The 26,806-nt window shown below is 52.8% G+C and overlaps 2 protein-coding genes across 7 annotated transcripts in view; both read right to left on the minus strand.

Annotated features, from left to right (window-relative positions):
• IGDCC3 (immunoglobulin superfamily DCC subclass member 3) overlaps positions 1 to 4,890 on the minus strand; it is a 42,271-nt gene extending 37,381 nt beyond the window's left edge. The window contains exons 1-2 of the mRNA XM_082446173.1: positions 4,770 to 4,890; positions 2,202 to 2,507 (exon numbers count right to left, since the gene is read on the minus strand). Coding sequence (XP_082302299.1) covers positions 2,202 to 2,507; positions 4,770 to 4,860 — 397 coding nt within the window. The 5' untranslated portion in view covers positions 4,861 to 4,890. The remainder of the gene's footprint in view (positions 1 to 2,201; positions 2,508 to 4,769) is intronic.
• Positions 4,891 to 8,234: 3,344 nt separating this feature from the next.
• The window catches only part of IGDCC4 (immunoglobulin superfamily DCC subclass member 4), a 38,163-nt gene continuing 19,591 nt past the window's right edge, over positions 8,235 to 26,806 (minus strand). For 4 of the 6 annotated variants that reach the window (XM_082445004.1, XM_082445007.1, XM_082445002.1 and 1 more), the window contains exons 6-20: positions 24,259 to 24,414; positions 23,121 to 23,534; positions 22,422 to 22,586; positions 21,737 to 21,874; positions 20,696 to 20,866; positions 19,141 to 19,380; positions 18,883 to 18,984; positions 17,189 to 17,372; positions 16,380 to 16,507; positions 14,656 to 14,826; positions 14,265 to 14,402; positions 13,388 to 13,493; positions 12,663 to 12,891; positions 11,752 to 11,913; positions 8,235 to 11,205 (exon numbers count right to left, since the gene is read on the minus strand). In XM_082445004.1, the coding sequence (XP_082301130.1) occupies positions 10,795 to 11,205; positions 11,752 to 11,913; positions 12,663 to 12,891; positions 13,388 to 13,493; positions 14,265 to 14,402; positions 14,656 to 14,826; positions 16,380 to 16,507; positions 17,189 to 17,372; positions 18,883 to 18,984; positions 19,141 to 19,380; positions 20,696 to 20,866; positions 21,737 to 21,874; positions 22,422 to 22,586; positions 23,121 to 23,534; positions 24,259 to 24,414 (2,915 nt within the window). In that variant the 3' untranslated portion in view covers positions 8,235 to 10,794. The remainder of the gene's footprint in view (positions 11,206 to 11,751; positions 11,914 to 12,662; positions 12,892 to 13,387; positions 13,494 to 14,264; positions 14,403 to 14,655; positions 14,827 to 16,379; positions 16,508 to 17,188; positions 17,373 to 18,882; positions 18,985 to 19,140; positions 19,381 to 20,695; positions 20,867 to 21,736; positions 21,875 to 22,421; positions 22,587 to 23,120; positions 23,535 to 24,258; positions 24,415 to 26,806) is intronic. The other 2 variants (XM_082445005.1, XM_082445003.1) reach the window with 2 other exon arrangements.

Here is a 26,806-nt window from a genome sequence, read left to right on the forward strand (position 1 = left end):
CTGTGGAGCGGGCAGGAGAATCAGGGGCTCTGGAGGGCACCTCACACCTTTTCAGAAGGCACCCTCCCATGTCACACAACATCTGCCCTGCCTGCGGGCATGCGGGCAGGGAGTTATTACCAAAGGAGAAAACCCAGGCAGCTAATCAGCTTTGGAGGTTCCTAGGGACATCAGCCTATGAAGTGAGAAAAGGGGATCCAGCCACCCGGTTGCTTGGTATCCAAGCATTCCCCATGGGGCCACGAGCCTTGTTGGGGAGACAGGCTGCATCAGACTGCCAGTGTTTGGAGGCAAACCCCCAGCTGTCCCCAGGACCCCAAAGGATTATCCAAGTTGACCTCGCCCACTGGCCCTTCCCCCAACCAGAGCCCACAGCTCACTTTTCTTATACTGTTAGGAGTTTAAGGAAGCCAAACATCTTGAAGGTATTACCATTTACAGAAAAGCACATTTATAATTAGCTATATATAAACACCTGGGGATTCATCTCCCAGAATTCTAGGCTGGTGATGCAGGGGCCATCTAACTTTCAGTGGTGACACAAGCCAGGGAGCAGCTCCCTGAGAAGTCTCTTTTCTCCCGCCCGAAAATCTTCCTCGGGTCCCTACACTCCGTCCACGCTTCTCTTCCTCACACCCAGCCATCTGCTCAGAAGCTGCACCAGCCTTCCCCTACACCGCCAGGAGGACCGGGGGATGAGGGGTCGCTGAGCCAGAAGTGATTCAGTCTCAGGTCCAGGGCTGCCTCCCAGAGAGCTCCATATGGGGGCCTGGATGAGCCATCCTTAGAACAAAGGGGCATCTTAAACCCAACTAGAGGGCTCCTGCCTCAGAATGATTCATCACTCACCAGCCGTTCAGAGCAACTGTGCAAATGCCCTCAGAGCCAGGAAGAAACTTGTCAGCGATCAGATGGGGAAGAGGCAGCGTGCCACAGGAGTTAAGTGGGACTGTGCAGGGTTCAGAATACCTAGACTGCAGTCCTGGCTCCTCTGCTCACCAGAATGTCACAAATCCCCCTAAATCTCAGTTTTTTCATCTGTAAAAGAGGGATGATAACTGCCTATCTTCCAGTGTCATCACGATGACTAAACGAGATAATTCACGTAAAGCACTTAGGCAGGGAGTCCAGTATGCAGCAATTGCTTTACAAGTATTCGCTAAAATGATTACCAACCAAAGTTAAAGCAACCCCTTTAAGGGACACCCCCCCCCACAGAAGCAGAGAGATATGGGATGGAGAGCATTTTCCACTTGGCAAAACTTTTGCCCTTCCTCAAGAGCAGTGGTTCTCAACCATGACCTCCTACCCTCACAGCCTGCCACCTTCCCAAGATACATAAATAATTTTGGTTTATGTAAAAATTCATTGTTATATAACAATGAGTGTATACAGATTAAACAACAACAACAACAACAGACTTTTTGCAGGAAAGGGCAGTAAAGCACGGCCATCATTTCATCACCACAATTACTGGTGGTCCATCAGCACAAGCAAAGCACAAGTCTAGAGCTGAAACACCTCTTCTCTCCCAATCTAAAAAGCACACCAAATGTCAAGTCACCACAATGTACACTTTAAAAATCTTATAATTTTATTGTCAATTACACCTCAATAAAGCTGAAATTTTTTAAAAAGTACACTAGCATGAAGGTGAGTGGGAGTAATGTCATCATTGTGTTAACCCTGAAATTATTCTACCATATTTTTTGTAAAGCAAATTGTTGACAAGCTTCAGAATGTCATCACCGGTACAGTGAGGTTTTATTCTACCCAAAAGGTTTGAAAGTCAGCACGTAATGAAAAATTGCACGTAACCAAAATTACCCTTCAAAAATCTCTTAAATTACCCCCAAAGTATGACAATTGTTTATATTTAAACACAAAAATCATACCCAATAGACTGGGATGCTCACAATATACAGGCATATGGAAACTAAGACACACTGACCCAATAACTGGATAAAGCTTGCTGTCTCTCTCTCCCTCTTCCCACAACAGTGTTTGGCTACATTCTTGTCAAATTGCATTCCAATCAGTTAAATGAGTATATGATATAATTCCACCACCGCAAATTACTGCTATGCCCCTCTCAACTGACCCATGCTGAGAAATTAGGGCTCCAGAAGCTGCATAAGATGGAACTGCTCCCTCTATCCTCCCATGGCCTGGAAAAAAAAAAAGTAAGTGCACCCACTTACTTGCAGCCTGGATTCGAGCCTTCCGGCTGACCACCAGCCCAAAGCGGTTCTGAGCCACACACTCATAGTCCCCCTCGTCTGAAGGGCCGCCTCCTCCATCCAGCAGGAAGTGGCGGATCATCAAGGACCCATTGGCCAGCACGGTGGAGTGGGTACTCTCCGGCAGCTCTACCCCATTCTTCCTCCAGGTGATTCGCACTGGAGGCGTCCCCTCCACCTTGCAGCCCAGCACTACAGGCTGCCCAGGGACTGCAACGTCATCGCTTGGTTCCACAGCAAATGCCAGTTCGGCAGAGTGGCCAAGACCTGCATCAGGCGGGGGAGATGAGAGGAAAAGGAGAGGTTAGTGTGGAATGAGCAGACACAGGTGTTCCAAGTTCTCTGGATCTGTGTACCCCATCCCCATCATTCTGTGATGTTAATAGGAATCTCTATTAATATATAGACCTTTGTGCATCTCATGCAGTATAGTTACTTAATCAACAGACCATCTCAGAGAGATGGATATTGTTCCTACCATCTTTTTTTTTATTTGTATCTTTTACAGAAAAGGAAACTGAAGCCCAGAGATGTTAAGCAACTTGTCCGAGGCCTCAGAGTTAACAGCTGCAAATCTGGGATCTAAAAGCAACACTGATTCCAATACAGCTGTTGCCACTTCTGTGGTCACCCTGGTTAAGCACTGAAGCCTCACAGACTTTCAGGGTGTGACCTCAGGTAAAGTATTCAACCTCTCCGGGCTTCTCGGTCCTCATCTGTTTAAATCAGGAACAACAATATGGCTTGTGTCGTAGGGTTGTTAAATATGACTAACAGACTCAAAGGCACTGCACTATGAAAAGTTAAAAGTTCTAAACAAATATAAAGTGAGATAGTAATAAATCACTGCTTCATTTTGCTGGCAAAACCATCTGAGGCCTGGTCCGATGCCTGGCAGGGAGAAGGGTGTGTGGGCCCAGTACCGGGTACAGGCTAGGCGATGATCCAGCTCCACTGCCCCACCCCTAGGATGCTCTGGGTTTTGGTTGCTTTGCTTGTGTTGCCTTTGTCATAAGGAGGATGAGGGATACCAAACATCTACTCAGATTTCCCAAAATTTAGAAAGAGGGAGGTTCCTAGAACCTTTACTCCCAGCAACCTCTTCACTCCTGCAGAAGAGGAAAAAACTGGAAGAGGAGGGGAAAGAAGAGAAGGGAGAAGAGGGTGATCAGGGAATCAGAAGAAGCCGGAGAGGAAGTACAAGAGCTCCAATCCCAGGCATGATGCCGAGTCTCCGACTTCTCAAGCGAGCAACTTACCAGACCAGTTACAACTTCACTCTAGTAAGAATGAACCCACCTGGGCTGAAAAGACATCCACAGACCCCTCCTCACATTTCCAAGGAACTAGCGATCCGGGAGCTGGCCCCTCCCTAACAGACCAGCGCCCTCCCTGGCTGGGGGGAGATGGGGCGGCGGGTGGGGAGAAAGGAGGAGGAAGGCTGGGGTTAGGGGCGTTTCCCCCACCCTCAGGGATAGGTGATTCGTACTTTAAGACATTTGAGGGTCACGCCCCTTCAAATCCCTACCCATCCTTCCCAGGAACTGCGTTTCAGCAGTCTCAGCTCCCCACCCCAAGCCCAGTACAGCAACTGGGGGATAAAGTTTCTCCTAGAGGCGGCCGCGATATTCCGCTTCTCCCGAGCTAAGAGGGGAGAGAATACTGCCCAGAGGAGTGTCTGTTGAGAACTTGGGGTGGGAGGGGAAGGGACTAGATTTGCGCCCCTCTCCCGTGAGATGGGCCCGTTACAGCCACTGAGGTAACAGGATGGTGGTGACGGAGCTCCGGGCGGCAAAGCCGACAAACCCCGAGCTCTGCGTGTGCACCCTCCGGGGCAGGGCGGGCACGTGAGCATCCCCGCCGCTCGCTAGCCCTCGGTCGGCTTCTCTCCCCCCTTCCTCAGCTCGCGGGGTGTCTCTCGGGTTTATCCCTCCCCACGCGCGGCCCGCCGGGAATCTTCCTCCTCCTCCTCATCCTCGGTCTCTCCCTCGCACTCCGTGTCCCAGTCCCGGCTCCAAATCCACGACGTGCTCTCTCCGCCCAGCGCAGCCCGCTCGGTCCCGGCCTCCGCCCCCGGGGTCTGCCGTCTCCTGCCTCGGCCGCCTCGGGCCACTCTGTGCCCACCCCTGGGCTCCAAGCACCCCAGCTCGCCCCCTCGGACGGGCCTCAGCCCTGCGGTCTCCCATGGCTCGTTTCCCCCTCTCCCCAACTCCAGCCTGCCCGCCGAGCTCCTGCTTTGCCGCGCTCCTTGCCCCTCGGTCCGGGCTCGGGTACTGCCCTGAGTCCTGGAGACGCAGCGGACGGAATGCCGGTCTCTCTTCGGGGGACTCCATCCTCAGCATCTCCCTGCCGCCCCCGGCAACCCGGCCTCAGCGCCCCGTCCCGTTCGCCTCCCCTTCTCGGGCAAGTCCCTCCGACCCGCAGGTCCGCGCCGCTCTCCCCGGGTCCGCCTCTCGCGCCCGCTTACTCCCTTCTCGCCCTTCCCGGGGCTCGGTCCTCAGCCGCCGGCTCGCGGGCGCCCTAGCTCACCGTCGCTCGGCGCGGGCAGCAGCAGCAACAGCAGCAGAGGCAGCAGGAGCCGGGGCCGGCAGCGCGGGGGCGCGGCGCGCGGAGCAGCCATGGGGCTCGCGGTCCGCTCGGCTCGGCGACGCGCGGCTCTGGGGCCTCTCGCGGCTCACAGCGTCCCGCGGGGCCGGCGCCGGGGCCGGGGCCGGGGCTCCGGCCGGGGCCGAGCCCGGGCGGCTGGGGGCTGGGGCCACATGCCTGCCTAGGAGCGCCGGGGGCGCAGGGGGAGCGCGGCCGCTTGCGCCATCTTGCAACCACCCCGGCGATCTGTCAGCCTCGCCCGGGGTGCGCGCTCCGCACTCGCACCGCCCGCGCCCGCCCCTCCCTCCTCCCGCCGCCCGCCGCCCGCCGCCCCCCTTCCCTCCCCTCCCGGTCCCCTCCCCCAGCCCCCTCTCCCCGGAGGCCCGGTCTGGGGAACAAAAGAGCCGGCGAGCGCTTTAAGCGGCCGGACATTCCCGGCTGCGCGGCGGACGCGCCCCCTGCGCTTTGAACTGGGGCCGGAGCGGCGGGCGCCGTCCCGATCTGCAGCCCCGTACCCCTCCCCCGCGGGCCAGCCCCGGACTTGGGGGCGACTGAGGAAGTGGAGACCCAGCGGACCGCCGAATGGGTCTGGGCTGCGGAGAAACCCGCAAAGCAGCGGGATTCCCTCTGACCCACTCTTCCTGCTGCGCCCTCCTGCACCGTGTCCAAGTCTATATTGTCGAGGTAATTCCCTAAAAGCTGCACAAAGTTGTCAAAGATTCGGTTTTCCTTTGGTTTCCGGTCCTTCCAGCCAAAGGCTAGGACGTTTAGCTGCAAGACTGGCCTCTTCAGACTGAAGAGTTCTGGCGCTTGGGTGGATAGAGGTAGGAGAAGTGGGAAGGCAGCTTCATCCTGGGCCCTGGGAGAGCAGAACCAACAGGACAATGAGAACACTAAAGTGACCCGGTTCCGATGTTCTGCCCGCTGTTTAGCCCCGCAAACCCAGGCAGTCACTCTTGGAACTCATCTGAAAGATAATCATATCTCCCCTGCTCACTCACAGGGAAATTTAAAGGACACAGGTCATGACAAATAGCCTGGTAACTGGGAAAGCATATTGAAAGTTAAAATTTCCAGTTACATTTCTATGCCACAAAGAAGACTCAAGGTTTCATGTCAGAGAACATAAAAGGAGACAGCATCAGCCTCGGGTAAGAAGTGTTACGGAAGATAGGCATGCCTCTTCGGAGATACATCCCCATGCTCGCCCTCAGGGATCTTCAGTCGTGGCCACTCACTATTAAATGATCTTCTGTTGAGTCCAGCATGATGTGCTAGTCCATCAAAATTACTGAGCATCTACTAAATTCAAGGAGCAGGAGGCTTAAAGAGAGTAGTCTCTGCCTCACTCAGCTATTTGCATTGGACTGGTCTGGCAGAGGAGTAATTACATCTCTTTCCATACCAACTCCGGAATCTTGGAGCAGGAATGTTAACCATATATAAAACTAACTTTGGTGCAGATGAGTAAAGAAAAGTCCTCCAGAAATCAGATACGTTTACTAGTGATGGGGTTTGTGCAGCCCAGGGACTCCTTACTCTGTAGTAGCAACTGGAAGGTGAGCTTGAGAGGCAGGACTTGAGACACACGAGAGACCAGTAGGAGGCAATGGAGAAATTCAGGGTCGGGCACACACCGAAGCTCCAAACCAATCTCATTATGAGGAAGGGCAGGAATGATGAGCTTCTATTGGCCATAGGAAAGGGAGAGGAGGGGGGGGGGGGCCCTCCCGTGGGCCCAAAGTCCTGGAACTCCCTCCTGCAGGGCTTGAATTCTCAACAACCCCTTCTTGGCTTGTCCTAGACTCAGGAGAGGTCAAATTGGTGTCCTGGGATGCTGTCATTTTAAATTCATTTTGACAAGTGTTTAATTCTTCTTTATCACAACGCTTGCTCTGAGAGTGATATGCAAATAATGGCTATTCTCCTGCATGCAAAATGTGCAGTATCTCTCCCTATGATCTGTCAATTAACTTGGGGCTAGCTCACTAGCCACTTTGGGGGTGGTCCTGGGCAGGGCAGCCTCTGGCTCTTGGTTCCCTGCAGTAGAAAAGCAACCACACTCCAGGCACTGTAAAGATCTTAACAGAGTAGCTGCCAACTGTGATCCTGAGATGTGTGTGGGGTGTAAGTGTGGAGTTTGCTGTGTGACTATTGTGCTTAGGTTTAAGTTAATGGACACAAGGGTGTTCGTGAAGGTGAGAGTGCATGTATGGGTCTCTGAGCTTGTAGGCACAGTGCCCACATGTGTGAACATGCAGGCATGGGCAATTTTGGAGACCAGAGTTAACAAAGAAGAGTTGTTGAGCCCAGATCTCTGGAGTTGGTGGTTCACTCCTCCCTTGCACCCAAGAAAGTTAAAAAATGTGTGTCCAGATGGAAAGAGGTCCCCGAAGAGCCTAAAAGAGTGTCATCAAAGAAAGCATCTTTCCTAAGTTTAGGTGCTTTTCTGAAGTGCCTGTTGAGGGAGGGAGATGGTTCAGTTCGTTTTTGTTTTTGTTTTTGTTTTTTTGGTGGGGAGGGTTCCTATCCTAGGATTCTGAGTAACCTGTTCTCTTTTAAAATTTTATTTTACTGAAGTATACTTGATGTACAATATTATATGTTACAGGTGTACAATACAGTGATTCATAGTTTTTAAAGGTTATACTCCATTTATAGTTATAACTGTATTCCCTGTGTTGCACAATATATCCTTGTAGCTTATTTATTTTATACCTAGAACTTAGTACCTGTTAACCCCCTACCCCTATCTTGCCCCTTCCGCTTCCTCTCCCCACTGGTAACCTCTAGTTTACTCTCTATGTCTAATGGGTCTGTTTCTGTTTTGTTATATTCATTTGTTTATTTTTTAGATTCCACATATAAGTGATATCATACAGTATTTGTCTTTCCCTGACTTATTTCACTTAGCATGATACCCTCCAAGTCCATCCATGTTGCTGCAAATGGAAGAATTTCATTCTCTTTTATGGCTGAGTAGTATTCCATTGTATATATTTACCGCATCTTCTTTACCCATTCCTCTGTTGATGAAACACTTAGGTTGCTTCCGTATCTTGGCAATTGTAAATAATGCTGCTATGAACACTAGGGTGCGTGTATCTTTTCAAATTAGCGTTTTTGTTTTTGTTTTGATATATACCCAGGAGTGGGATTGCTGGGTCATATGGTAGTTCTATTTTTAGTTTTGTGAGAAACCTCCATATTGATTTCCACAGTGGCTGTACCAATTTACATTCCCATCAGCAATGTACAAGGGTTACCTTTTTTTCAGAGATAGATCAGTTCTTTCTTATAACCACCTGCTCTTTCCCTCAAAAACCAACATTTCCCATCCTGGTAGGAAATACATTCTCTCATGCAGAAAGGCTGAGGAAATTCTAGTCATTTGGTTCCAAAAGAGAACATTTTTGGAAAATAGTTTATTAACTCATTATAGGGACAGATACATGATCAATGCCTTGGCTTAACACTAAAGAATATCATACTTGTAAGGAGAAAAAAAACACTGGAAAAATAATTAAATAATACAGCAAAACTACAGACAAATAAATGAGCAGGTACCGATTACACTTGTCATGCATCAAGAAAAGGTTTTTAAATGAGACTCAAAAACCGTAAGGCATCGATGGCAGATGACAAAGGGATTAATACCCTGTAAAAGGCCAATGGACTCTTTTCTAATAAAAATACTGTTGCAAAGACACAAACCTAACACTTCCAAATTACCCAGAGACCAAATCATATATAATGCTAGTGAGTAATGGCCACTTTCTTATCAACTGTGAGTTATAGGCAGATACCAGATTTATTACTTATTTGCTTTTGAGAAACAATTTTCCACCCAACCTAATGGGTTATAAATTGTCTCATTTGCAGCTATTTAATTTAAACCAGAACCTCACTGCCTGTTAAACAAGAACATGAAAAATGACTATGTGGTGTAATGCTAAGAGCCTACTGTTAAAACAGCCATTTAATTCAGGGCAGTTTTTGTTTTTTTTTTTTCCTTTAGAAAATAAAAAAATCAAACCAGCAAAATAAAATGAGGCTTTTGACCTTCAGAGCAGTGAGGAAACATATACAGTAGTGTTAGCCACAGCAACGCTGAATGCTACAGAAATAGTACAAGTGACAATTCTGTCCTAACGAGATACAAAACCAACATTAATAATCTTTAGTGTTATCATAGGCTGCCTGAAGGAGGGGGAGGAGGAGGAAATGTAGGTGCGGATGTCAAACGTGAGTGACACCCGAGTGTAATAAACACAGATGCTGAAAGGGTCTGAGAAAGCTGCAACTCCGCTGAGAGACATTTCACCATTTAAAAAAAAAAAGGAAAGATAGACTGGTTATTTCTAATTTGGCCCAGAAGCCAGAGTTAACCCTTGATGTGCTGCTCAGTTAGAAAAGATGAATGCAGGGAGAAAAGACCGCATACTCGATGCTCCTATGAGAGGCTGAGGTGCAAAATCAAATAAATGACCTTGTTTTCTCTCCACAGGAAACAGAAGTCAAGCTTGTCCCTGTGTGGTGGGTCAACAGAAAATGACTTCAGGATTGAATTTAAAGAAAAGACAAAATGAAATGAGCCCATCACCCTTGTCCTGTGTGAAGCCCTCCCTTCCAGCACTGCAAGAGGATGAGATTCCTTCCACCTCCATGCCATCAGCTCATGTTCAAGGTGCACAGAGTGGGAAGCGGTGGGGCCATGGAGCCCCGAATTTCCATCCCCTTCTACCCTTCTAGTTTCAACTGGGAAGGAAGGTCCCCAAACCCCTCCATCCAGCAAATCTGCCTGCCTGCCTAGAAGGGAGGGAGTAATTTTACCCCAAGCTTCTGGGTTGTGTTCTCCTTTCCTTGTCTCAAAAACCCCCTTGTATGACTTGCATTTATCCCCTCCAAGGAGAACCCTCCGATCTCAATCACAGGCAGAAAGATGCAAGGGAAGCTGAAAGGTCTTTTCCAAACCTGCACTGGGGGTAGGCAGTTTGCCTGGGGAAGGGGCCTACGGAGGCACAGATGGGAAGGGGGTGGGAGGATGACGGCTGAAGTGGATGGCAGACACAGGAGTCACTCTCTGGCCTTGAACAGACATGAGGTAGTCATGTTGTTAGGGAAGGATGCAGAGATTGAACCCAGGCAGGAGAACCACATGACACAGTGTGGGAGAGGTGGGAGAGACAGCAGAGACAGACGGAAAGAGGAGACAGAGAAAGCGCAGAGAGGAAAGGAAGGGGTATCAGGGAGGAAGAGAAGGGCACTAGGATTGGGAAAGCAGGGGGACTGGGAGACAGACACTAGAGGAGTGAGCGGGGAGGAAGGAGAGGAGAGCAAGAGAAAGCAGATTTTCAAAACTAGGCACTTCCCCAATTACGACACTAGATGCAGAGTTGCTCTGAGGGGAGCCAGAGTCACCCTCTCAATTTGGGCACCGGGGACATGGCAGAGGTGATGCAGCTAAAGCGTTAGGCATTCAGAGCCTGCTTGCACTCAGCCCAGCCAGACAGGAAGTGGGCTGGGGCTGTCTCTGTCAGACAGGGCATTGGAGACACTCTCAGAGTGTGTAATAAAAGGCTGGGTGACGGAGGTGGGGGCCCACAGGGCTGGGGACGGACCACGCTGGGGCACTGTCCTGACCTGGAGGACGGAGTAGGCCGTAGTCACCACTGCCCGGGCCAAGGTTTCCCAGCTCACCAACCAGCACACGCACATGCGCTTCACACGTGTACAGCGCGTATAGCTGTGCTTCACGTGTCTCTCGCCTACCACACGTGTCACAGAGCATGGGTGGGGAAGAGTGAATAATCCACTTCTTCCTCTCCCCTGAGCCAAAGCACCCTAGGAGGCTCCAAATGGCTTGATGGCGGTCAGTACCTGCAGGCAGACACGTGTACATGTGTGGCCACACGTGTCATGTCCCATGATCCATACCAGCCTGCCCTAAACTGTGCCCTTGAGGGAGCTAAGCAGAGGAGGAGACTGGGGCTCTGGGCAGGCCTGGGCTGGCTGCTGGAGGGCAGGGGGCCTTTGGCTGGCAGCTGTTCCCTGGGGCCTCCTCCAGAGCCTCACTGGGCTGGAGGTCCGGGTAGGGGCAAGAGGCACTGGCTGCCTCTGGCAGGCAGGTAAGTCTGTCTGGCCCAGGGCTTGCCTGCTCACACCCTCCCAGCTCCCTGTCCAGCCAGTCTGCCCCTTGCCTGAGATCCATAACACCCAAAGTGAGGTCAGCAGCCTCTGAAGGCAGCGGATCCTCAGGTTCCAGGTCTTGGAGGTGGAGGTCAGGGTTCCCTTTGGATGCACTGAAGTCAGAGTGGACAATGACTTCGGCCTCCACCTGGTTCCTGCAGGCTGGGGGCGGCTTCTTCCTCCCATTGCCCTGGTCAGAGAGGAGGACACAAAACCATCACTGAGAGTGACCATCAGAAGAATGACCATCATTCTTGGGATGGAGAGAGACTGACCCCCAGCCCAGAGCCCGTTATATATTACATGGGAGTTGGTAAAGGAAGAACAGTGACTGTCCTAAAAGAGATGATGATCAGATCCATGGGAAGGCAGGGAAATACTACGCATTTGCCCTTGCTGAGGAGTTCCAGAAGTACCAGATTCAGTCAGGGCCTCAGTGAATAGGAGGAAGGGCTGAGTGCACTCAGGCCGGGTGCACCGTCAGATCCATGTAATTCTGCGGTGGCCCACTTACGTCTAGGTAGAGGAGGGATTGTCCCCAGCCCAGAGAAATACAGATTCTCCCAAACTGGCCTGCCCTCCATCCACTCACCTTTAGAGGCTCCACGGATCTGCTGGCTAGACTTTTAGCCCCAGGGAAGTTACCACCAGGGCTCTCCAGAGGATTCACTACTTGCTCTGCACAAATGCGGGGACCCTCCTCTCTTTCCCTCCCCGCTCCTCCCAGGACACTGACCTTTATGGCGTCATACACCAGAGCCTGCAGCAACAGCGTCTGCCCGGTTCCAGCAGGGGGCAGCAGGGCCCGGGTGAGAGAGGGCATGGGGCCTGCCTGGGGCAGCTCACAGCCTGCCCAGGAACCTGCCCAGCTCGGCCCACCGTGCTGAGCCCAGGAGATCTGCACAGGAAGAGAAGTGGGAGCATTGAGAGCTTGACTGTGAAGTATGAGAGGGAAGTGGATGGAGCTCCCTCCACGGACTCTCTTGGCCCCCTTGCTACCTCCCTCCCCAAGGCTGTAGGGAGGAGCACAGAATGGGCTGAGAGTCTGGGGGTGAATTTGAGGATAGAAAGATCCTCCTGCAGAAAAGCCCAGAGGTTTCTGAGCCAGGCAGGGTCTCCTTCACCACAGAGGCAGGGAAAGGATGAGGAAAGACTCAGGGGTTTGCGCTGGCTGGTCAGAGAATGCAGGATGAGCCACCACGGCTAGGATGGAGGGGATCTGCCCTGTGTGGGCCCACCTTATCCGGATCCCGGTCCCACTTGACCACCTCCAAACTGACCAGCCTCTTTTCCCCATACTGGGGAGAGCCGGGTCTTAGAGGTCTCCCCAGCTCCCAGGATGAGGAGGGAGCTGGGTGTTCTGGCCACCCCGAATCAACCGCAAACAGCCCATCGGGGGCCCTCCCCTCCTTCCTGAGAACCAGGCTGACCTATTCTGCCAGGGATGGAGGCCCATCTGCTTCCCTGCCCTCCCAACCCTTTCAAGGAGGAGGGAGAGTGTGCCTTTTCTTCTGCAGCTGGCCCAGGAAGGGGAGGGGGGAGGAGGGAAGGGGCTCTCTCACGGGGTCACACATTGCGCTCTCGCGCCCCCTGGTGTCCTATTTGGGCATGAGCCACAGTGTGGGGCTTGGACCTACCCAGGCTCACCTTTCTCTTGGAGTGACCCCGGCAGTCAGGACCGCCACCACCCATAAGGCTGTGCACTTCAGCCCTGTCCTCGATGTCTGAGGGTGGTGGGGACCAATCCTGGGGACGGGGGTGCACAAGGGACTCCAGTTCATGGGCAGCCGGGGGGCTGGGGGGGGCAAGGCGGGCTCGGGAGTACAGCGTGGGGTTCCCAGCAGTGGCCGTGGAGGACAGGCCCGGGAGGGCTTCCCTGGAAGGGAAGATGGGGGACAGCACAGTGGTCAAAGAGAGGGGTGGGCGTGGGACTGGTATCTAGTCCAGCCTGTATCCCTGGGCAGGTTCCTACACATCTCTGAGACTTAATTTCCCTGTCTGTGCAATGAATAAGAAATTCTGTGATTGTTCAAAACAGCTGCGACACTACACTGGGGTCCTTCCTCCCTTGGCTCCAGGCATCTGGAGATTTGGGGTCCCTCTTTGCAAGATGCTCTCAGCTACCAAGGAAGCGGCAGAGAGGCAGCTCTACCTACGCCTGCCCTTGCTGAGGGGATATGCTGGGGGGCTTCCCTAAACCCACCCCCTACTCTCATGAGGTCATCACTCCCAACCCCTTCATCCCAGAGTCAACTTTAATGGGGCTGCTGGGAGTGCCCAGAGCAAGTCATGGCCACTTTCCCTGCTCCCTCATCTCTGTAGCCCTTCTGGAAACCTCTCCTCTTTGCGGTCAGACTGGTTCCTTCACCCACCGGTGGGGGCCACGGCGCAGGCCAGCGCACATGCAGGCCAGGAGGCAGAGGAGGCCCAGGCAGACGCCCACGATGATGCCCGTGACAGAGTGCACGTCCAAAGAGTCTGGCGGGGGAGAGGGAGGGAACAGAACAGGTGGAGGACAGGAGAGAACCCAGGGTTCATAGACCAGGACTTGCGGCTTCCTCCAGAGACCCCTGGCCTGAGTCTCACCCTTTGGACACGTGAAATCTTCTCAGGCAAGGACAGGAGGGCCCCATGGACTCACAGAGACCACCACTACCTCTCTCTCACTGGGCATCCAGAAGTTGTGGTTCCTCCCCATCAGCCTGGCCTTTCAGTGAAACACACCTCTTGCCTGCCTAACAGGGCTGGTTTTGCAGGTGTGCAACACCTGCAGGGGCATGTGGCCCATGCTTAGAAGGGCTCTGGCCTTGGTTTAATGCTCTGCTGTCACCATCTGGAAATTCTTCCCCCTTTTTAAATGAGGGACCCCACATTTTCCTTTCACACGGGGCCCTGCAGATTACATAGCCAGTCCCATTGCCCAAGACCTCCACCCCATAAATCTCGTCACCTTTCCAAGCCAGTCCTCCAATCAAAGCAATCTCCCAAAGAAACCAAGCCAGTCTCCCGCAAATCTAACCTCTCAAATGAATCACCACCGAACCACACCCATCTTCCCTTCAAATTTGTCCTCTCCACACCCGATGAAGAGGGCACTTGTCCAAAACAATGAAAGTGTAGTCATGCCCAGAGGCAGGACCTTGGAAGAGATGGCTTGAGGGTTAGAAGTCAACTGGGTTGGGGGGGGCTCTGGAGAGCTTGGGCTGCCCCAGGATGGACCCCACCCCTTCCTGCCTTCCTGCCTCTTACCTGAGAGCTTTTCCTGGAGAGTAATCACATCCTGCAGGCCAGAGAAGGGCCCAGGCCCCACCTCCGTGCGCGCCCCCATCTTGAAGAAGTACCTAGTGTCGCTCTCGAGGCCGTGGACCTCAGCACTGAAGATGTTTCCTGCGGGGGCGGGGGGGCGTGGGGAAGGCAGGGAGAGCAGGGTTGGTGAACTGGGTCGGGGTGGGCTGCAGGGATGGGCTGGGAAGTGGCCCTGAGAGAATCTGCTTCTCCCCCTCAGGCGGTAGCTTCTGCCTGCTCCTCCTAGAACAAACCTCAGCCGCGAGCTCACTACTAACCAGCCACTGGGGAGGCTGGAAAGTGGGGAGACGGTGGGGAAACTCTTGCTCAGATGCCCTGGGGCGCGAGCCCTCACCCTCGGTGGTGAGCAGGGTCCACTGGTGCTCAGGCTGGGTACGGTTGTTGCTGTAGAGAATCAGATACTCCACGATCTCGCCGTTGGGCTCCGAGGGGGGGCACCAGTGCAGCCGAACGGTGGATGGCGTCAGGGGCCTCAGGCGCAGGTCGGATGGGGGCGTGGAGGGCCCTGGGGGTCAGGAGGGGAGACGGGGAGAGGCAGGGTCACTGAGAGCCCCAGCTCTGGGGGCAGCTGGGAGCCAGGGCATGAGGACCTAGCCTCCCTGCTTCCTCCTTCACTGGAACAAACCACAAACCACAAAGCAGAATGAGGTCTGGTCTCTCACTGGGGAATTTCTGGAATACAGTTGAGGAAGGGGCTTCACCACCATTCGTCCCCTCTCAGAAACTCTTTTCCACTCCTTGGAGCAGAGCTCCTCAAACTTCCACACCCAAATACTTCCAAGGGTTGAAGACACTGTCTGGTATTCTAGGGACCTAGGGGCAGAGCTCAGAAGTTTTCGGAAAGCTTACCTTTTCTTTTAAATTCATCTATTCTGTGGTAACATTTAATATAAAAAGAGTGTTTGAAATATTTTATCATTTAAAGTTCCTAACTCCCCTTGCCACCTGAAATCTTCAAGTAAAGTTGGTTGATGCCCAGTGTAGCCTCTGTCTACGCCTGCCCCTGGCACAAGTCCTCAGGGTCAGGGGAACCGCAGTGGGAGAAGCAACACCTTGAAAGGCTTTGTGTTTTTTTTTTCAGAGAAGAAGTTGATCCTGGGGGGCGGGAGTGAATGAGGAAGGGGAAGAAGGAGGGACACAAGGTGGCTGGTGTGTTGGGAAGGGACAGAGATTTGGGGGCTCAGGTTTTCGAGGCCCAACAGAGGGTGGGATGGGGACCCAGGGCTCTAAGGCATAACAGAGCCACAGCACCATGGGCTGCCAGAACCCTCCTTGATCCTAGGTGACTTTCTGCTTCTCAGGCTCGTCTCCCCATCTGCGAAAGGAGAAAACATTCCCCCCTCTGTAGCCTGGTCAGTTGTGCTGGGGATCCAATATCATAGAGTCTCCTTGGAGAAAACACCGGGGTCTCCCTAAACTCCGCACACAGTTTAAGACCATAAGAACTGAAGTCATGGGTGGGTGAGAAACAACCTGTAAGCAGTTTTTTAAAAAGTGAATCCATGAGGGTAGAGGGCCTCCCTGCCCTACCCTACACGTGTCTTCCTATTTCAGATCAGGGACAAAGGTCTGTCAATAGAAAGGTGAGCAGTCTTAGAACTGGAAGCACCAAAGAGCCTCTGCTGTGAGAACAAAAATCCACTTGTCTTCAGATGCATTTCCAGAGGGTTCCAGAGTCACAGACCTGCAAAGCGAATGGTCCCATCCTCTCTTTTGACAGATGAGGACCCACAGGCCCTTCGTGGGGAAGGGGACTGCCTAAGTCTCCGTGTGTGTCAGGGGGATGTCAGGGACCCAAACGCAGAACCCAGGATGCCTGCCTCCAGACCTGGCCCCCCTCACAGCTCGCTGAGGTCTTCCCACAGCCTCTTAAAAGAAACCACTCCTCTAAATCTTATGTTAGGATGTCTGTGAGTAAATATGGTTAAGACCAGCACAGGACTGCCTACAGAGATGCAGAGCAAATGACGGACACTCATGGGGTTCTGAGGGGCGCTTCACAAGAGGGGTGCTGGGGCAAGAAGGAGTTCCCTGAAAGATGCACTGGGGGCCACTCACGGTCAGGCAGGGTGGAGCGCTCCACTACGGAGCCGAAAGGCCCGTCCATGTCCACGCCGTGGGACTGTACCGCAAACTCGTATTTGGTGAATGGCTTCAGCCCGCCAATGAGGATGTCTTCTCCAGAGCTGCCAAGGCAAGAAACATGACCAGGGCTCTCAGGCACACCCTCCTAGCAGGGCAGGCCCCTCCAAATCTATTCCCCTACCCCAGCCCCATGGGGGCCACTAACACCATCCAGAGGACCTGCAGAGAGGTCTGGATGTACTGTATGTGTGTATCAGGCTCCATGTCCAATCCCCAAGCCAGGCCCCTCTTCCAGGAAACATTCCTGGATTAATCCACATCATTCTCTACCCAAGGGACCATCTCTGATGCTTCTTTTCCTTGACTTAATTTTATTTCAGCTGCAACTGTATATATCTATTTCTTTTTATGCTTTGTTTCCTCTGCCAAACAAACAGCTCCCCAGGTCAGGGTCTCTGTCTCCCCACCTAACTGGGGACCTCTCAGGACAGCAGCTGGGCTGTCTCTTCCCCATCACGTGAAGTTGAAGAAATAGGTCTGTCCTGCGTGACGTTTCCTAGGGTTGAGTACAAGGCTCTCCTGTGAGGGGATGGGACTGGATGGACTCCCCTTTTCCATCTGTCACCATCTGGTCATCAGACCCTCAATGTGCCCCCAGTTTAACACATGAGTCATGAAATGTCCCTGAACCCCCAGGTCCCCTCTCCTCATCACCACCTGCTGCCTTCTTCCCCACCGTCTGCTCTTCCTCCCTATTCACAGCATCAGCCCCCTCTTCCCACCTGGTGTAATAGGTGACCAGGGAGGCATTCCTGAGCCCCCAGGGGCTGAAGCGCACCGTGTAGTTGACAATCTTGACTGTGGTGAAGTCTGGTTTTTTCCACCGAAGCCAAATGGATGTGGAGCTGTTTGATTCTGCATGGACATGGGCGGGGGGCAGGGGTGGCCCTCTCTGGATGGGCAGGTCTGGAGGGTGAAAATTAGAGTGTGGGAATGGAGGGAGGATACTCATCCCTTAATATGTATAGTGGTTTGCAGTTCCCAAGGCACTTTCTTTTACCCAGTCTCTTTTGATCCTGTGAGTTGGGTAGCACCATTCCCATTTCACAGATGAGGAAACTGAGGCTCCCAAGAATTTACGTGATTTTTGCCAAGAGCATACAGATAGCAGACTGTGGAACACTAGTATGTAGGAATGTAATAGAGAGAGACAGCAAATCATGGCAATTAAGAGCACAGATTCTGGAGCCAGGCTGCCCTGATTCAAATTCCAACTCTGCCACTTAGTAGCTGTGTGACTATGGAGAAGTTAATTAACCTCTCTGTGTCTCCATTCCCCATTCTGTCAGTGGGGCAGATAATAGTACCAACACCTCATAGGGTTGTTAGGAGGATTAAATTAGTTAATGTTTGTAAAGGACGTAGAAAAGTTTTATGGAATGAATGTTTGTGCCCCCCCAAAGTTCATATGTTGAAATTTGAACATATGGTGGGTCCTGTCTTAGGGATTAGTGCCTGTCTTTGCCTGTTCAGGCTACTATGACAAACAACCATAGACTGGGTGGCTTATAAACAGCAGAAATTTATTTCTCACAGTTCTGGAGTCTGAGATCAGGGTGCCAGTGTGGTCAAGTTCTGGTGAAGGCCCTCTTCTGGGTTATAGACTATTGACTTCTCACTGTATCTTCAGAGCAGAAAAGGGAAGCAAGCTCTCTTGTGACTCTTATAAGGGTGCTAATCCCATTCATGAAGGCTCCACCCTCATGACATCATCTAATCCTAATTACCTCCTATTACATCACATTGGAGTGGAGGGTTTCAGCATATGAATTCTGGGGTGACACACATTTTCAGTCCATAACAGTGCCCTTATAAAAGAGACCCCAGGGAACTCTCCAACCCTCTTTCTGCCATGTGAGGACACAGCGAGAAGACGGCCTATGGTCTATGAACCAGGAAGCAGGTCTTCACCAGACACTGGCTCTGCTGGGGTCTCGATCTTGGACTTCCCGGCCTCCAGAACTGGTTGTTCAAGCCACCCAGTCTATAATGTTTTGTTGCAGCAGCCTCAACTAAGATCCTGAGCCTCAGTTTCCTGGTGGGCCACAAAGGGATACCCTCCCTGCCTACAGCAGAGGAATAATCTGATAGACAGTGCAATGTAGGTGGATGTATTTTAAAAATTGTTTAAAGGTCAAACTTGGAGTCAGAAGTCACTGATGAACCATGGGGTTTTTCCAAACCTTCCATATTAGCACTGTTCATGGATAATGAAAACACGGTAAGCAGACCTACAAGACAGTGCACAAGCTGGAGCTTCTCTCTGTAACCTAGAAGAGCCTAGTAGAATGGGTTTGCGGGTGGCTGAAGCTTCCAGACAACCTGACCACCAGAGCTGGCCCAGAGGAAAGGGAAAGGAGACCACACACAGACCTGCTGACTGAGACCTCCTCCCCCGCTTCCCCAGCCCCCTCACCTGGGGTGGGAGCCTTTTCCGTCTTGCCCTTCCACACTGCCGCATAGCCATCCTCATGTTTGTTGAATGCCACGAGCTTCACCTCGTACAGCTGGCCAGGGACTGGGGAAGGTCATGGGGGTCACTCACTGGCTAGAGGAACCTCTGGGGTCGTTCTCTCATCCCCAGGGAGATTCCATCTCCAGCCACTGACCCCGCTTGTCCAGTCTCCCGCTGGAGCTATGTCCATCTCATCCCTCCCCACCTGGCCCTCCTCACCTAGCTGGGTCAGCTCATACTGCTTCACTTTCTTCTTGAGCCGGACAGGCCCCACATCCCAAGCCTGGTCTCCACGGCCCCCTGGAGGGCTCTCACCATCTGCCTCCTCCTCCTCTGTCCCCACCTCTCGCCAGTACAGTTTGTAGCCAGAGATCTGAGCGGGGTGAGGGGGTGGCTGCCATGATATGACCAGGGACTCCATCCTTGCCCGTACCTTCAGCTCTGCAGGGGCAAAAGGGACTGGGGGCAGAGGAGCAGGAAGGGAGGAGGAGGAGGAGGCCAGGGAAGGGAGGAGGGAAGAGACACGAGGAAGCAAAAAGCAGGAAGACAGCATTGAGTGAGAGCCTTGCCAGCCTTCTCCCAATGCATCACCATTCAGCCACCAGCCTAAGGGCCAGGCCCAGGCTCGGTCTAGAGGACAACTCACTCTTCCACAAGTGCTGGGAATGCAGGGATGTCTCCTGGGCATTTGCAAAGAGGTTAGCAAGGAGCACCTCTGGGGCAGGGCTGACAGTACCTCGCTTAGAGTAGGGCTCTAGAATTCTTCTGAAGGAATGAATGCATGAGTACCGGCTGGTAAGGGGATCACAGGGATTGCTAAAGCCGGGAAGGAGGGATGGAGCCATTGGAAGTGGGGAGCCCTACTTGGAAGCCTAAGAGTGGGCAGCTCACTATGTGTCTGATGCTGTTCTAAGCACTTTGTACCATGTATTTTTTTTTAATTAATTAATTAATTTATTTATTTATTTATTTATTTATTTATGGCTGTGTTGGGTCTCCGTTTCTGTGCGAGGGCCTTCTCCAGTTGCGGCAAGTGGGGGCCACTCTTCATCGCAGTGCGCGGGCCTCCCACCATCGCGGCCCCTCCCGTTGCAGAGCACAGGCTCCAGACACACAGGCTCAGCAATTGTGGCTCACGGGCCCAGCCGCTCCACGGCATGTGGGATCTTCCCAGACCAGGGCCCGAACCCGTGTCCCCTGCATCGGCAGGCGGATTCCCAACCACTGCGCCACCAGGGAAGCCCCTGTACCATGTATTTTAACTTTATTCTCACAACCCTATAAAATAACAAAAATACTATTATCCCTGTTTTACAGATAAGAAAACTGAGGCTCATAAAAGTAACTTGCCCAAGGTCACACAGATAGTATGTGTGCCAGGTTTTGACTGCATTTAACCACTCTACTATTGGGCCTCTCAACCAAACCCACAACAATCATAATCATGGAAGCAGCTACTATTTAACAAGTTTTAATTATGTACTAAACATTTTGTTTACATTAATTAATCCTCATGCCACACCTGGCAGTAAATGAAGTCTTAGAGTTGTGAATGGTCTGTCCAAAGTCACACAGCAGATGGAAAGGAAACACGAGCTCAGGGGTGTCTGCAAAGGCCAGCCCTTCGCCTCTTCACCCATCCTCCCTTGCCCATCGAGCAGGGGGAGCCATGGAACGTCTCTGATGGAGGAGGCGGCTGGGTCTGGGTTCCAAGGGCAAACATACACTCACAAAGGCACACGCATCACCCCGACTGTCCCCTCTGACCCCGTACCGTGGCTCTGGTTGTGCACACTGGGCGTCCTGTGCTGCATCCACTGGGAGGGGGCCCCGTAGCCCGTCCCTGTGCCGGCCGAAATCCGCACTCGATACACCTTGTTGGGCTGAAGTGAGTTCAGTGTAAACTGTGTCTCGTTCCCTGGCACCTCGGTGGAGAAAATCTGATCTGCTGGGACAGAAGAGACTGGCTCTGGGTGGCCACCTAAGGACCAGGACTCCTAAACTCCCCTACACCGACTTTTCCACCTCAGGTCCTGGTTCCTCAGGGCCCATCGGAGCCTGAGACCTTCAGTGCCGGGACGGACTCCATGCTCCAGGGCTGACTCCTGGGCCTCCAACTCTGGCTGACACAGCCATCAGCCTCGGCTCAGAGCGGGGAGAATCATGGCACACACCCCCCCACCGCCCCAGGAGCTGTCAGTAACCACCCCACGCACACACCAGGGCGCAGGCACGAGGCGCTGGCTGTGAAGGCCATCAAGCACCGCCTACCTTCCGGAGCCCTGCCAACCACCCAAGCCCCCTTCCTCACCCTTCCTTCCCTCCCTCCCCACCCTCATCCTGGCCCCCAGCCACTCGCCTTCTCCAATCTCTCCATCCCTTTCACACCTCCTCCCCTAGATTCCTGACATCTGTCCTAACACCCACCACCCCCATGCCTCATTTCTCTCAATCCCACAAGCACACTCTCCACCTCCCTATCCCTCATCTGCTTTTTGAGCTGGAAGGGACCCCAGGGATTACCTAGGTTACCTGCCTCATTTCACAGACAAAGAGACTGAGGCAGGGACTCAACAGGATTACGCACCGAAGCTGTAGAGGAGGTGGGGCTAGACCCCAGGCCTCCCCATGTCTTGAGCTAGCCCTCTAAGCCTTCCCTTTCTCTCCTGCCCTCCCAACCCCCAGCCCACCTTCCCCTTTTCCAGGTTCACCTTGCCCTACTCCACAGCTCCGCTCAGGCCCCCAGCCACTCTGATCAACCCTTCACACCAATGATTCCCAGCCAGGTGGAGCCCCGTGTCCTGCCCCCACTCACCTTCCTTTCCCAAACCGTACTCTATCTTGTACTTCACCACCTGCCCATTGCTCAGGCTGGGGGGCAGGGGCAGCCACACCACCCTGACGTCCGAGGGGTTGGGGCTGGACAGGGAGAGCTGGGGCGCTGCACTGGGGACTGAGACAGAAGAACATCAGCGTGAGCTCTGCTCCACCGACGTGGAAGGTGAGGCCCAGGAGCGGTCAGAGACTTGCCCAGGTCACACAGCAAGTCAGAAGTAGGCCCAGGACCAGGATCTGAGGGAGGAAAGGGAGCCTCTCAGGGGAGCCCCAAGCTGGAGATGAGGGGACATCCTTCCCACCCTGAAGCCAGAATAAGGTTGGGGGCACAATCGTCTACATCCGATGGATTGTCACTGGCTCCTGTCTGACTGGATGGTACGTGGGTGTCGGGGAGAAGGGCCATCTGATACAGGCAATCATGAGACCTGGGCTCAAGTCCCAGCTGTACTACTGACCTTGGGCAAGTCACTAATTTTCTGGGCCTCAGTTTTCCCAACTGTAAATTAGGGAGAAGAACCCTCGCCCACTCCCTTACAGGGCACAAAAGATGGCATAAGGCAGGTAAAAGTGCCTTGGCGAACACTAGTAAAAAGAAGCTGAGCTACCACCCCCCGGGAATTCTCTGGGCCCCAAGGTGCCCACTGCAGGTGCAGAGGCCCTACCATCATCCAGTGTGTGGACCAGTGCTGGGGTGGAGGTGCGGCTGGCGCCCAGCTGCGAGTAGGCCACCACGTAGAACTCGTAGTCTGTGTTGGGTTCCAGGTCCCGAACCTGTAGCTCAGTGGTGTCATTGTTCACTGCAAACTGGTATTCCACATTGTCCATGCCTGAGTGGGTTAGGGTTAGAGGACAAACGGTCTGTCACAGGGCAACCCCCGAGGGCTTGCCAGCTGGAAGCTGTCTGGGGACCCTTCATATCATCCCAGTCCCTAGAATAGCCTCCTTATAGCTAAATCATTCCAGATAATCTCGGTGGGAGAGTATAAACTCCCCTGACTTCTAGTCCCACTGTATTAATTCCTCCACTGGTTAGGAAGTCTCTTCCAGCCTCTAACTGAAGTGACTCCTGCTGCAATTAACAAGCTGGCTCCAGGACCATTGGAAAACGGCTCCAAGCCATTTTCCCTGCGAGGAGAAGCATCCTCTCCCTCCTCTCTTATAACAAACTGTGGCTGAGGGAGAAATGTACTAACCCATTTCTACACAGGTCTCTCCTGTGGGCTCCCACCCCATCCCGTTCTATCCTATCCCCAAAGGCAACCCTTCAATCATCCAGCCTGTGCCGCGCCCCCCTCCCCCCTCCCCAACCAGAGCCCCCGCATAGGTCTTTGCTGGGGCCTCTTAGCCCCGGGGAGACTTACCCCGTGCCTTCTGGTAGTGGAGGGAGAAGCCGATGATCTGCTCGCTGTGCAGCTCGGGCCGCTCCCAGGCCACCAGAACGGCGGAGCTGCTCAGCGGCGTGGCGGTGACCCGCGTGGGGGCGCTGGGCAGCCCCTCGCGCACCACTACTGCCAGAGGCGCGGCGGCGCACGCCGTGCCCGCGCCATTCTCGGCCACGCACTGGTAGTAGCCGGCGTCCTGCAGGCCGATCTGCGTGATGACCAGGCTGCCGCCGCCGCCCTGCACCTTGACGCGCCCGTTGGGCCGCAGCGGCGCTCCGTCGTGCAGCCAGCGCAGCGTGGGCCGCGGCTCCCCGGACGCGCGGCACACGAAGCGCGCGGTGCTCGCCCGCGTCCGCGACAGCGCCTCCGGCGCCTGCGAGATGACAGGGGCGGCTGGGGGAGGGGAGGGGGACGCTGACCGCGCGCTCCGGCCACTAGGGGCCCCGGCTCCCGCCCCCCAATACCCGACAGACTCCCGCATCCCCTCCACTCATTCTAACCTCTTCCTGACTCACCCGTCCCCCCAAAATACCCTCGGCAGTGCAGCTTTAGCTCTCTTCCGCCTTTTACCCCAGCCCCACACTGACCATTCTCTTTCTCTCTCCGAGTTGTCCCCAGGCCTCCTCGGCCTCCCCTAAATACCCTGGTTCCTCCTGGATCTAACCCTGCTCCCGCACCTACCATTTCCTTCTCCCCTACCTCCCAGTATCCCTTACCTATCAGATTTACCCCTCTGCTAGCCCTGAGCAACCCTGCCCCCAGTTTTCTCCACTCAGACCACTCCATCTCCCCCCAGTAACCTCAGTCCCACCCCTCCCCACATTACCTGGGTCCCACCCAGACCACCCCTCCCCTCCGCCCCCACTCCATCCTCCAATCTCTTTCCACCACTTCCTCTCCTCTAATTACCTAGTCTGTCCCCTCCAATGCCCCACCCCCCGCCCTATCCCTTTTTCATCCTCCAGCACCGCCCCTCAGTCCCTCTGACACACCCACTCGCCCCTTTACGCCCCTCTCCTCTCCTCCCGGCCTCGCCCTAGCTAACCCGCCCTAGTCCGGTCTCCCCCACACCTACTCCGCGGTCCTTCGCCCTCCCTCACCCTCCTCCCCTCCTCACCCAGCACGCGGAGCTCTGCGGCTGCGGTTGCGAAGTCGCGCGTGCGGGGCTTGTTAGCTCGGCAGACGTAGACGCCAGAGTGCCGGGGCTGCGCGCTGGTGATTAGTAGGTTGGTGCGGCCCAGGACGATGACATCGGTGGAGATGGGCTTCCCATCTGCGGGAGGAGGGAGAGCGCTGGAGGGGGGAGCTGAGGGCTCCCCCTCCATCCACCCTCCGGACCTCGGGAGACCCTCTACACCCGGGTTAAGAGAACACAACAGTCTCTGGCTGGGATCTCAGTTCCTCCACTTGCTAGACCGATGACCTCCTCTGAGCCCTTAGTGTCTCTGTCTGTAAAATGGGGAGATGGTCCCTCGCTGGAAGGGCTGCTCTGAGAGTGTAACGAATAAGGTCTGTGGGACTGGCTGGCACAATGCAGGCACATAAGAGGTGCTCGGTACACCAGTCAGTTATTACTATTACCATTATTATTAAATTCATTTCTCTCAAGAAGGACACTCCTCCCATATGGTCTTAGCCCAATGCTATGATGAACATATGGCTGGAAAGGTCTGGACCAGAACCAAAGATCTGAATCTGTGCAGACTTTTATCTTGATGTGAAGTGAAAACCATTTTAAAAGCCCTTCCCTTATGGACCTGAACAGAAAATCCAGGGAAGAAATGCAAATGGCCAATAAACAAAAAAGTGTTCAACTTCACAAAATCAAAGAAATGCACATCAAAACACAGATGTTCATTTTCACCCATCAAATTGGGAAAGTTTTTTAAAATGCTATGTTGCAATGCCTGAGAAAGGGTAATTGCTGATAGGGCTAACAAGGGCTCCACCTTGACCTTGAAGCCAGGATTCCACTTATGGGCACTCTGTGGTGGGGAGCTGTGAACGGGGCTGATCACTGCAGTGTTAACTGTAATAGTGGACAACTGGGAAGGACTTAAAAATTCAATAGCAGGAACTAGCAACTTAAATTATGGTGACATTCAAATGATGGACTATCATAGTTATTAAAATTATTTTCGAAAAAGTTTTAAAGATGGGGAGATGTTTATGATATACTGTTGAATGAAAATAGGACTTGGAACTGTAAATATAGCATGCTTTCAATTTTTGGGGAAAATGTACATGTGCATAGAAAAAAATCTGGAAGAAAATATGCTCGTATGTTAACAATTTTAATCTCTGAGTGGTGGGATGTTTTCTGTTTCTCCTTTTCCCTAGTTTTCTACAATGAATACGTACAACTTTTGCCATCAGAAGAAAACAAAACAAAACAAAAAAGCCATGCCCCTCCCCTGACTTAGTGGAGTAAGTTCCTAGAAAAGGAACAGTGCCCAGGGGCAGGAATGAAGTCCATTTCCAGCTTCTCTCTTCCCAGTCTCTGTCCAGGAGTGCTATTAGCAGAGTTTCTCCAAGTGAGATCCCAGAACCACAGGTGTCAGGACCCTCTGGGACAGCAATTCGCAAATCCTTACTGTGTACACAAGTCACAGAATCTCAGGAGACCTTGTTAAGATGCAGAGGCCTAGGGCACCCCAGATTCTGCATTTCTAACTATGCCCAGGAGGTAGGTCCAAAGACCACACTTTCTGTAGAAGGACCTCGGACACTTGTTAAGCATTAAAAATCCTGGGTCATGACTCTCCAGGCATAAATGGAGGGAGTCTGCAGTTTTAAGATGCTCCCTGGGATTGGGATTGACATATAGTACACACTACTATATATAAAATAGACAACTAATAAGGACCTATTGTATAGCACAGGGAACTCTACCTAATACTCTGTAATGACTTATATGGGAAAAGAACCTAAAAAAGAGTGGCTATATGCATATGTATAATTGATTTACTTTGCTGTACACTTGAAACTAACACAACATTGTAAATCAACTATACTCCAATAAAAATTTTAAAAAAAATTAAAAACTAAAAAAAAAAAAAAGAAGCTCCCTGGTCATCTTGATGCCTGGTCAGGATTTGAGAAACACTGATAATAGAACTTCTGGGTGACACCACAGGCTTACCGCAATAATAGTATGAGGGTCCTGCTGGCCCCAGGATCCCCCTAACTAGGCAAGTGTCACAAGTCCAAGGAGGCCGGGCAGGTCAGGGAGGCACAGATACCAGCACTGTTCTTTCTCATCAGCTCGGTGGGGGTATGTAGTCATTTGGGTTTTTATTTTTCTTTAAACTCTATGTATTCATCACAATATAGTCTTGAATGTGAGATACAAACTTACAAAAAGGAGGCAGTGTGGGGTCGTAGACTGAACCAGGGGAAAAAGGGTAAAAAGAGCTGGGTTTGAGACTTTCCGGTGGTCCAGTGGGTAAGATTCTGAGCTCCCAATGCAGAAGGCCTAGGTTCGATCCCTGATCGGGGAACTAGATCCCACATGCCGCAACTAAAAGATTCCGTAGGCTGCAACAAAGATGCCGCGTGCCTCATCTAAGACCCGGCGCAGCCAAATAAATAAATAAATAAATAAATAAAAGACCTGGGTTTAAGACTTACTTCTGCCATCAACTTGGCGCAAGTCACTTCTTATC

Source organism: Balaenoptera physalus (genome assembly GCF_965194825.1).
Source record: "Balaenoptera physalus genome assembly, chromosome: 2".
Classification (NCBI taxonomy): domain Eukaryota; kingdom Metazoa; phylum Chordata; class Mammalia; order Artiodactyla; family Balaenopteridae; genus Balaenoptera; species Balaenoptera physalus.